Genomic DNA, 12232 nt, shown 5'->3' with positions numbered 1-12232 from the left:
CTCCCTCTCTTTCTCTCTGTCTCTCTCCCTCTCTGTGCATCTCTACATATGTCTCTCTCTCTCTGTCTCTCTCTGTCTCTCTCTGTCTCTCTCTCTGTCTCTCCCTCTCTTTCTCTCCCTACATCTTTTTCTCTCTCTCTCTTTCCTCTCTCTCCTCTCTCTCTCCTCTCTCTCTCTCTCTCTCTCTCACCTCTTTTTCTCTGTATCTGTCTCTCTCTCTCTCTCTCTCTCTGTCTCTCTCTCTGTCTCTCTCTCTCTCTCTCTCTCTCTCTCTCTCTCTCTCTCTCTCTCTCTCTCTCTCTCTCTCTCTCTCTCTCTCTCTCTCTCTCTCACACTCACCATAACACTCTTCCCTTCCTTACTATAAGACATAATGAACTAATAACGTTCTCTCAGCTCACACATTACCTGAACTAATAACGTCCTCTCTGCTACCACATTAACAGAAACCACTCTTCTGGTTGTTTGACCTAACTCGTCTTTGTACAGGAAATGGTTATTTTGTAATGTAAAAGAAGACCCAAGGTCTAAAGAAAGGGTCTCAAGACAAAATTATGGACAGTCAGGGCTAACAAACCTAACGCAATGGTAAATCTCAGCGCTGGCAGTAGTGTTGTAGGTTCATGGGTGTGTCTGAAATACTGTCATTTTTCTATTTTCACACCCAGAATTATGGGTGTAGAATCTAGTGGTGGCACGAGAGTGCTGGGCTTTTGACCAATTAACAAGTTGTGGGTGTGTCGACGCCTGGCCCCTCACTGGCCAATCAGAACATGTTCCATGACTGCAGTCTTTTATGTATTGCGTCGTCATCAACTCCAATTCTATTGTTAGTCCATTAATGGTCCAGTTCCTTAAAATAGGTAGCTCCATATTTGCTAATATAATAAAACATATGAAAATATGTTGAACATGTTCACAGTCCACATTGTCCTAATTGCGTTATTGCATATGGTTTCAATATGAAAATATGTTGTTAAACACAAGCTATAGCATTCTCACGGTTTTAGGGGGCTGTAAATCACAGTCTGGATATGGGCATTTCAAACACACAACACAGTCAATAAACAACATTCAATTCACTAGGCTATTGATAAGGCCTAAATAAAAAATAAGTGTATAATTCGCATCAAATTCTAGGAAAAACTCAAACAAAAATGTGTTTTATTAGTCTCTCTCTGAATACAGTTAGAGGCACCATAATTGCTCCCTGTGGGCGGACAATACAGACAAGGGCAACTCAGACTATGGAGGGTTTTTACTCACATCCAAACTGTTCACAGGAGCGAGGTAGAGATCAGACAGAGAAAAGGCCTATCCACTGTTATAACGCTCGTAAATCTACTGTTTTATTTAATGAACCTTTATTTAAATAGGCAAGCCAGTTATGAACACATTCTTATTTACAAAAACTTCCTACCCTGGCAAAACCCTCCCCTAAACCAGACGACCCTGGGCCTATTGTTCGCCTCCCTATGGGATTTCCGATTAAGGCCGGTTGTGATATAGCCCGGGATCGAACCATGGTCTGTAGTGATGCAGTATTTTATTTGTATTGCATTCAAGCCATGCACATTCTCACGATGAACCTATTCGAAGTAAACATTTGTAATAAGTTTGGGTTTAATCGAAGTAAATCCCCCCCCCAAAAAAAACAATCAATATGGTTTTTTTAAACCAACACCAATATTACTAAAAAAAGGATTGTCTCAAAAGCATGACATCATAAATCCCCTTCTCTCGTTCAATGTTACTGCACACCCAAATCTTTCTGTAGAACACCCACTAGTCTATACAAAAATACTCGACTCTTATCAATTGTATTGCTGCCTATGTACGAGGGCAAAAAAAAAAAAAATAATTTTCAAAACACTCCCCAAGTAGAACATTTAAAATCCCTTCACTCAAAAGGCTACTTTTGGCTAATGGCCAGGATAAAAAAGACACACCCATACAATGCTGCTAAACCAGACTTGATTAAATGGGACGGGAGGATATGCTTGTTTTTTAAAATCTAATTAAATTAAATGGGGGGGGGGGACCAAAAAAGAGGCACATCTCTCCTTCCATGGGCACTGTGAGTCATAGCTGGATAGGCTTCTCAAAATCAAAACCGTCATCAACTGGGTTACAGGAAATACCTGATTTTCCTGGGTCTGAAAACTTTCCATTAGCGCTGCATGAAGTGGACACTTTTGCACTTGTTTTGAAGGAAACACGAGACTCTATGTTTTAATTTAAAACATTTTCTCCAGTTTCTTCTTCTTCCCATCTAGAAGTCATATTCCTGTTTATTTCCAGTGTAGTGAGAGACACTTTATCACATTTGGTGCCAAAAATGTTTTGCCTACTTGAACGGCACTCGTTTAGATACACATGAAAACATTAAATGTTAGAACATCGTGCAGATAGAATATATATATATATATATATAAAAAAATTAACATAAAAATGGGTTCATCTTTCCTTTAAAAGGACACACATCAAATATTTCCAGCCCTCCCGCCTCAGCCCAAGCGAACTGATGTTAGACAGGTACATTGCTGAACCCGGCGTTAGGGGTTGGAAGATGCCAGTGCGCCAGTTTACACATGATGAAATGGAAAACTAACGTGTGTTTTTAACACCAGCCGGAAACAGAGCCCTGGGTCTCACTTTATGTCTCATTCCTTTCTTACTGCTTTTGTGTCGGAGTTGAATTGGTTTCTTTGGAATGACTGAACAGGTCCTTTCTCTCTGAGGACCACAAATCCTGCAGTCCTCACTGCACTCGAACTCACACAGAACTAATACAAGTCACGTTATGAGATAACTTCACCTGAAAGGTTTTTAAAATATATTTTTTTTACATTTTAGTATCTAGAAGATACCCAATAAAAAGAAGCCCCAAAATATGAGATAACTTCACTGAAAGTTTATTTTTTTTTTTTTTATAAAAATAAAAATAAATCTTTCTCCCCTCTAGAAGATGCCCCATAAAAAACCCAAAGTCTCCTGCTCCGTCTGTATATTGTCCCGAGTACTGAGCTACTGGTTGTGAAGAAGAAGAGGAAAAAAAGAGAATCATGCTGAACCAAAGGCCTCTTTGTGAGCTGGAGAATGCTGCATTACTGCATACCTCCCAGACTCATATATTCCAGATGTGTTGAATTGGCCAGGAATTGCCCCCCCCCACCTCTTCTCCCCTTCTCCCTCTATCCCTCCCTCCACCAACCCCCTTTCCTTCCAAACCACCTCCTCACAGAAGCGCTAAAAAAAAAAGACACAAAAAACAGGCAATATCCCAAAACCCTTTAGCAGCACTACATAAGTATCTTTAAAAAATAAATTAAAAACATTGCATCCTTCAGAGGTGGTTTTAGAATGCGACGTGAGACTAGTTTGAGACACATTTCCTTCCGTACCACAATGCCAATTATAAACCATATTCTATATAATGACAAAGGGACAGAAACTCCTACTGAAGGACAGGGGATTTGACTACAGTTAAATGTTACCAGTCCCAGTCACTCGTAGGCACATTGTCTATCGAAACTCGATATCTTAGAAGTCAACTAACAATCATCTTCAAATATGAACGACAGTCCTCTGCTGCCTGTCTACTGTCTGGGCCCGGTGATATACATGACAGTCCTCTGCTGCCTGTCTACTGTCAGGGCCTGTGATATACATGACAGTCCTCTGCTGCCTGTCTACTGTCAGGGCCTGTGATATACATGACAGTCCTCTGCTGCCTGTCTACTGTCAGGGCCTGTGATATACATGACAGTCCTCTGCTGCCTGTCTACTGTCAGGGCCTGTGATATACATGACAGTCCTCTGCTGCCTGTCTACTGTCAGGGCCTGTGATATACATGACAGTCCTCTGCTGCCTGTCTACTGTCAGGGCCTGTGATATACATGACAGTCCTCTACTGCCTGTCTACTGTCAGGGCCTGTGATATACATGACAGTCCTCTACTGCCTGTCTACTGTCAGGGCCTGTGATATACATGACAGTCCTCTGCTGCCTGTCTACTGTCTGGGCCCGGTGATATACATAACAGTCCTCTGCTGCCTGTCTACTGTCAGGGCCCGGTGATATACATGACAGTCCTCTGCTGCCTGTCTACTGTCAGGGCCCGGTGATATACATAACAGTCCTCTGCTGCCTGTCTACTGTCTACTGACAGTCCTCTGCTGCCTGTCTACTGTCTGGGCCCGGTGATATACATAACAGTCCTCTGCTGCCTGTCTATTGTCAGGGCCCGGTGATATACATGACAGTCCTCTGCTGCCTGTCTACTGTCAGGGCCCGGTGATATACATAACAGTCCTCTGCTGCCTGTCTACTGTCAGGGCCTGTGATATACATGACAGTCCTCTGCTGCCTGTCTGCTGTCAGGGCCTGTCATATACTTTCTGTCTGTTTCCCAAATGGCAGCTTACTCCCTATATCATAGGGCCCTACAGTCCGTGGTCAAAAGTTGTGCACTACTGTGCGGTAGGGGTTAGGGTGCCATTTGGGAAGCAGACCAACTGTCTGTCATGTTAACAGGCCTGAGACACTGATGAGGGAGAGCTGAGGAGCACATTTCTCCCCCAGGCTGAACGAACGAAGGAACCGAACGGAGCATTGTGCAGACACACGTGACCACATCTGGTAGAGACATTTGAGACAAGCAGTTTTTTAAAACAGCAGCACTACAGTTCTCAAACTATAACCCAGAACAGAACAGAACAAACAAAACATTCACTCTATCTTTTGGGTTGGTTATTTTCACACTTTCAGTGTTAAAATGCTATTTGGATAAAGCCATAAAGGAAAAGTATCCCCTTTAGGTTGAAACTAAACGAATGAAGCACATTCTGGAAGCATCTATAATCCAGACTCTTTCCACTATGTTTTCCTACCCAAAGAGTGACACTCAAATTTTGCTCGCCTTTCATGATTCACTTTTTAATTCCTGCTTTTTGCCTTATTAAGGCTCTGTGGCTATGTGGCTCTGTGGCTCTTTTGGCTTGGTGTACCTAACATCATGAGATGTAGGCTATAATCTTTCTCTGTGCTGTTGCTTGTCACCATCTATACAGAGTTGGCAGCATAAGTGACAATTACAGATCCCTGGAAAGCCTGTAAATGTTTGCTAGTCACATTATGCAATTCTGGTCTGTTTAAACATCACACACACAGAGGAGGCGGAGGAGGAGGAGGAAGAGGAGGAAGAGGAGGAGGAGGAGGAGGAGGAGGAGGAGGAGGAGGAGGAGGAGGAGGAGGAGGAGGAGGAGGAGGAGATTGAAGGAGGAGGAGGAGGAAGAAGAGGCGGAGGAGGAAGAGGAGGAGGAGGAGGGAGGAGGAGGAGGAGGAGGAGGAGGAGGAGGAGGAGGAGGAGGAGGAGGAGGAGGAGGAGGAGGAGGAGGAGGAGGAGGAGGAGGAGGAGGATAGATGAGCCATGCCCGTGTGGGTGTGAGGTATTCCATTATAGATGGGTATCTAGTTTAACAGGCTATATCTGGAATAATGTCCCCTAATAATCTAATTGTTAGTTATCTACAATGTATTAAAAGGGAGTATAAGGGTGAGAAGAGGAGGGTGAAGGGTGGGAAGAGGAAGGTGGAGGTTCGGGGGAGGGTTTGGTTGCACAGGACATTCCAACCACATGAACTGTCCAGACAGACGGCATATCATCCTGGGTAGAGGAAGTTGTGGTCACCAATTCAGAGATATCAGCTGACATCACAGACAGACACACCCCATGTCATCCAAGACGGAACCTTACATGGACAGGAACCTCTTTAGAATTACAGCTAGACTGTAGAATGTAAGACACTGGTTCTGTAGTCAACCTAGGCTACTGTAATACGTGCCGGCATAAAATCAACAAAGGAAAACACATCGTAAGGCACAGGGCACCCTTTGGTGCCCTAGGAATATGTTCCACTCCTCGTCATAATAATGTAGGCATGGTTCGGCTATTGATACCGACTTGCTGCCTTAGCTCATAATATCAAAGTCAACTTAACAGAGTCAACACATATATAACAGCAGGGGCTAACCAATATTCATTTCATAATATCTACAATCAAGGGAAATAAGCAATTATCCTGAACAGGGTAGACAAAGATGAGAGAACTCTTTCCACCAACGGCCCTTATTGGGCTTAGTGGTGACCAGGGCAGAGTAGATACTTATTGGGCTTAGTGGTGACCAGGGTAGAGTGGAGAGTTATTGGGCTTAGTGGTAACCAGGGTAGATACTTATTGGGCTTAGTGGTAACCAGGGTTATTGGGCTTAGTGGTGACCAGGGTAGAGTAGATACTTATTGGGCTTAGTGGTGACCAGGGTAGAGTGGAGAGTTATTGGGCTTAGTGGTAACCAGGGTAGAGTGAAGAGTTATTGGGCTTAGTGGTGACCAGGGTAGAGTAGATACTTATTGGGCTTAGTGGTGACCAGGGTAGAGTGAAGAGTTATTGGGCTTAGTGGTGACCAGGGCAGAGTAGATACTTATTGGGCTTAGTGGTGACCAGGGTAGAGTGGAGAGTTATTGGGCTTAGTGGTAACCAGGGTAGAGTGAAGAGTTATTGGGCTTAGTGGTGACCAGGGTAGAGTGGAGAGTTATTGGGCTTAGTGGTAACCAGGGCAGAGTGGAGACTCATTGGGCTTAGTGGTAACCAGGGTAGAGTGGAGAGTTATTGGGCTTAGAGGTAACCAGGGAAGAGTGGAGACTCATTGAGCTTAGTGGTAACGAGGGTAGAGTGAAGAGTTATTGGGCTTATTGGTAACCAGGGAAGAGTGGAGAGTTATTGGGCTTAGTAGTAACCAGGGAAGAGTGGGGAGTCATTGGGCTTAGTGGTAACCAGGGTAGAATAGATACTTATTGGGCTTAGTGGTAACCAGGGTAGAGTGGAGAGTTATTGAGCTTAGTGGTAACCAGGGTAGAGTGGAGAGTTATTGGGCTTAGTGGTAACCAGGGTAGAGTGGAGAGTTATTGGGCTTAGTGGTAACCAGGGTAGAGTGGAGAGTTATTGGGCTTAGAGGTAACCAGGGAAGAGTGGGGACTCATTGAGCTTAGTGGTAACGAGGGTAGAGTGAAGAGTTATTGGGCTTAGTGGTAACCAGGGAAGAGTGGAGTGTTATTGGGCTTAGTAGTAACCAGGGAAGAGTGGGGAGTCATTGGGCTTAGTGGTAACCAGGGTAGAATAGATACTTATTGGGCTTAGTGGTAACCAGGGTAGAGTGGAGAGTTATTGGGCTTAGTGGTAACCAGGGTAGAGTGGAGAGTTATTGGGCTTAGTGGTAACCAGGGTAGAGTGGAGAGTTATTGGGCTTAGTGGTAACCAGGGCAGAGTAGATACTTATTGGGCTTAGTGGTAACCAGGGTAGAGTGGAGAGTTATTGGGCTTAGTGGTGACCAGGGCAGAGTAGATACTTATTGGGCTTAGTGGTGACCAGGGTAGAGTGGAGAGTTATTGGGCTTAGTGGTAACCAGGGTAGAGTGAAGAGTTATTGGGCTTAGTGGTGACCAGGGTAGAGTAGATACTTATTGGGCTTAGTGGTGACCAGGGTAGAGTGGAGAGTTATTGGGCTTAGTGGTAACCAGGGTAGAGTGAAGAGTTATTGGGCTTAGTGGTGACCAGGGTAGAGTAGATACTTATTGGGCTTAGTGGTGACCAGGGTAGAGTGAAGAGTTATTGGGCTTAGTGGTGACCAGGGCAGAGTAGATACTTATTGGGCTTAGTGGTGACCAGGGTAGAGTGGAGAGTTATTGGGCTTAGTGGTAACCAGGGTAGAGTGAAGAGTTATTGGGCTTAGTGGTGACCAGGGCAGAGTAGATACTTATTGGGCTTAGTGGTAACCAGGGTAGAGTGAAGAGTTATTGGGCTTAGTGGTGACCAGGGCAGAGTAGATACTTATTGGGCTTAGTGGTAACCAGGGAAGAGTGGGGAGTCATTGGATTTAGTGGTAACCAGGGTAGAGTAGATACTTATTGGGCTTAGTGGTAACCAGGGTAGAGTGGAGAGTTATTGGGCTTAGTGGTAACCAGGGTAGAATAGATACTTATTGGGCTTAGTGGTAACCAGGGTAGAGTGGAGAGTTATTGGTCTTAGTGGTAACCAGGGTAGAGAGGAGAGTTATTGGGCTTAGTGGTAACCAGGGTAGAGAGGAGAGTTATTGGGCTTAGTGGTAACCAGGGAAGAGTGGAGTCTCATTGGGCTTAGTGGTAAACAGGGTAGAGTGGAGAGTTATTGGGCTTAGTGGTAACCAGGGTAGAGTGGAGAGTTATTGGGCTTAGTGGTAACCAGGGAAGAGTGGGGAGTCATTGGGCTTAGTGGTAACCAGGGTAGAATAGATACTTATTGGGCTTAGTGGTAACCAGGGTAGAGTGGAGAGTTATTGGTCTTAGTGGTAACCAGGGTAGAGAGGAGAGTTATTGGGCTTAGTGGTAACCAGGGTAGAGAGGAGAGTTATTGGGCTTAGTGGTAACCAGGGAAGAGTGGAGTCTCATTGGGCTTAGTGGTAAACAGGGTAGAGTGGAGAGTTATTGGGCTTAGTGGTAACCAGGGTAGAGTGGAGAGTTATTGGGCTTAGTGGTAACCAGGGTAGAGTGGAGACTCATTGGGCTTAGTGGTAACCAGGGTAGAGTGGAGAGTTATTGGGCTTAGTAGGTAACCAGGGAAGAGTGGAGACTCATTGGGCTTAGTGGTAAGCAGGGTAGAATAGATACTTATTGGGCTTAGTGGTAACCAGGGTAGAGTGGAGAGTTATTGGGCTTAGTGGTAACCAGGGTAGAGTGGAGATTTATTGGGCTTAGTGGTAACCAGGGTAGAGTGGAGAGTTATTGGGCTTAGAGGTAACCAGGGAAGAGTGGAGACTCATTGAGCTTAGTGGTAACGAGGGTAGAGTGAAGAGTTATTGGGCTTAGTGGTAACCAGGGAAGAGTGGAGAGTTATTGGGCTTAGTAGTAACCAGGGAAGAGTGGGGAGTCATTGGGCTTAGTGGTAACCAGGGTAGAATAGATACTTATTGGGCTTAGTGGTAACCAGGGTAGAGTGGAGAGTTATTGGGCTTAGTGGTAACCAGGGTAGAGTGGAGAGTTATTGGGCTTAGTGGTAACCAGGGTAGAGTGGAGAGTTATTGGGCTTAGTGGTAACCAGGGTAGAGTGGAGAGTTATTGGGCTTAGAGGTAACCAGGGAAGAGTGGAGACTCATTGAGCTTAGTGGTAACGAGGGTAGAGTGAAGAGTTATTGGGCTTAGTGGTAACCAGGGAAGAGTGGAGTGTTATTGGGCTTAGTAGTAACCAGGGAAGAGTGGGGAGTCATTGGGCTTAGTGGTAACCAGGGTAGAATAGATACTTATTGGGCTTAGTGGTAACCAGGGTAGAGTGGAGAGTTATTGGGCTTAGTGGTAACCAGGGTAGAGTGGAGAGTTATTGGGCTTAGAGGTAACCAGGGAAGAGTGGAGACTCATTGAGCTTAGTGGTAACGAGGGTAGAGTGAAGAGTTATTGGGCTTAGTGGTAACCAGGGAAGAGTGGAGTGTTATTGGGCTTAGTAGTAACCAGGGAAGAGTGGGGAGTCATTGGGCTTAGTGGTAACCAGGGTAGAATAGATACTTATTGGGCTTAGTGGTAACCAGGGTAGAGTGGAGAGTTATTGGGCTTAGTGGTAACCAGGGTAGAGTGGAGAGTTATTGGGCTTAGTGGTAACCAGGGTAGAGTGGAGAGTTATTGGGCTTAGTGGTAACCAGGGTAGAGCGGAGAAATGGTGTTTTCTACTTCTGGCCTCTATATGCATTTCATTCCTACAATTGAGAGCATCGCCCCATAGGCGACAGTACTACCTATACGCAGTAGCATATTCTCCCATGGTACAACAGTGCCTCATACCGTCTGTGTGAAAAGTCTATGAATCACTTTAAAATATCCCGAAACCATATAGGAAAATGCCTCCAAAATTAGGCAAATTGAGTGAATTGCTGACATGTATTATGCTAAATACACATCGAGGATGTCACGAGAGTATAGCATATCATTGACAGATAGTTTGGAAGAGAGTGACGTTAAAATGTATTTAAAAAATCATATTGGCAATGTAAAATAGGTGAAATCAATTGATACATTTCAAAACCAGCATATAGTTCCAGTTAATTATTAGTGTGTGTTAAGTTATGTTATAACACATCTGTCTCAGTTTTAAACCACCGAGCGCCTACGGCTGATGTGCAGTCTGCCAAACTCTACACACTCATGCGTAAAAGTCAGAGCCGTCCGTATTACGCGGTTCTTTTGGGAAGGTGAGAAAGTCGAATCAATACTCTGTCGTTAACCGTATCAATACTCTGTCGTTAACCGTATCAATACTCTGACGTTAAGCTATGCAGTGGCTATAGGATTCTATAGCCGAGGTGTGAGATTGCTACCCTACGGAATTCCTCTCTCGATAGCTGTGTCCACATTACAGCGGACCACCGGGACAAACAAAGCCTATTTGTCTGGCTAAACCATTTAAAACATTCGCATGAGAGCGACATGGGAACAGTTTTGACGGGTAATACCTCTACAACAGAATGCCACGTACGAGCCGCTATTTTTGGGGTATCGCGCAAAGAGCGGGGCGATATAATCGAGCGCACCTGTACGAGTCTCGCTGGGTGTTCACCGCTGAATGGCGGTAGCATCACTGTCTGCAACGTAGGCTGACGAGAGCATTTCACATCGCGATTTACACACACGCACACACAAACACATGCTTTTAAAAAGTATGGCACTGGCCGTATTTGAAACATTCTTATATTTGATCATGGATTCACATGCGGTGACTCTTAATTCATGGATTTTATGACACTGGCATTAACATTCGTTATCTAAATGTTTCTTTCAGTGTGCTGTCAACATCAGCAGAAACAGCGCAGTGAGTGTGGCACTGGCTCTACTGAAACGACGTGATCGATTGATAAACCAACCCTGCACGTCCCCAAGAAACATCAGGGAGAGTTTGCGAGGTGAACGGTTCTGAAACGCGTTCCGCCAATAACAGATACTTACCTGCTTGGACATTGACGACTTGCAGAAGGACAGTGAGAGTGACGATGGTGGTTAGAGTGGGGTACAAAAGCCGGCTCTTGGTTTTCCACCTTGTGGACCATATTTGCATCTCCATGGTCTCTCACTCAACGCCACAAAGCTTCTGAAAAAAAAAACGGCCGAACTTTCAGAACAAAATGTGTGTCCTTTTCCTCCCACAAATCCACCAAAAACAATATATCGGTGTGTTGTTAATACAACAAAGCCATACGTGGAAAACAGAATTCGTTTCTTCTTTAGAGCCAAACTGGGCCTCTTGCTCCACTTTCCCTTATCTCCAGCCCTTAGACTGAAGGTGTACGGGCGTTCAGCAAAGTACCGGAGACAGTTCGATTGCTCCGAGAGCCGCGCGCGCAGTCTGGAGGGAGGGAGGCGGCACGAACCTCTGAACCGCGACTAGCAGGAAACTGACATGGAAAATGTTCCGTTTAGCGAATCACCATGCTGGAAAGTTGACTCCTGGTCCCGCCCAACCATCTGTCATTCAAGAGTGGCCAGACGTCCTTAGTTACAAGAAAGTGTTGGAGCGTTGATTAGGAGTCGCGTCAGTTATCCAATAGTCTTCGTATCGTATTGTCATACGGAGATGGATGGAGGGACAGAGGGAGAGACACTGATGCGAAATAACAAGACATTACAGTTTTATCTACAACACCCATAGCATATCATCTATACATTCCACTGCAGTGGTATTGGTTTTTTTTTTATTGGATTAAATCAATTACATCTGAATGTAAATAGCGTAATTTCGATTTTTTAAAAAAATATATATATTATTTTTTATAATTCTTTGGCCAACACTATCAAACAGTCTAAATGATGACTTTAATCATTACAGTGTTAGTAATCGTCACCTGATTGTAAGGGATGAAGCTAATATATAAAACACTTCAAAGCAGGAGAGCATCAACAGCGATTCCAGGCATTTCCTAAATGCATGAGAAAGAATAGGTTAAATGCCCAACAAAACCATCAAACTGTGATATCAAAGCTTTAGCGGCCAAAATGAAATGTTTTCCAGATTTTAAAAGATTTCTTTCAAAGTAAGAAACTTTGGAAAGCAAGTGGAGAAGAAAGGGAAGATAATTATTGCAAAAAAACGAGCATTGGAACAGAGAATGGAAGCACAGGTGTTAGCTATAGAGCTCTGGGTAGCATCCCAAATGGCA

The 12232-nt window shown here is 44.5% G+C and overlaps 1 protein-coding gene across 1 annotated transcript in view; it reads right to left on the bottom strand.

Moving 5' to 3' along the window:
- The window catches only part of LOC124042182 (collagen alpha-1(XI) chain-like), a 202892-nt gene extending 191463 nt beyond the window's left edge, over nt 1-11429 (bottom strand). The window contains exon 1 of the mRNA XM_046360585.1: nt 11025-11429. Coding sequence (XP_046216541.1) covers nt 11025-11139 — 115 coding nt within the window. The 5' untranslated portion in view covers nt 11140-11429. The remainder of the gene's footprint in view (nt 1-11024) is intronic.
- Between the last annotated feature and the right edge of the window lie 803 nt (nt 11430-12232).

Source organism: Oncorhynchus gorbuscha, linkage group LG08, assembly GCF_021184085.1.
Source record: "Oncorhynchus gorbuscha isolate QuinsamMale2020 ecotype Even-year linkage group LG08, OgorEven_v1.0, whole genome shotgun sequence".
In the NCBI taxonomy this organism is placed as follows: domain Eukaryota; kingdom Metazoa; phylum Chordata; class Actinopteri; order Salmoniformes; family Salmonidae; genus Oncorhynchus; species Oncorhynchus gorbuscha.
This window is presented reverse-complemented; position numbering and strand designations above follow the sequence as displayed.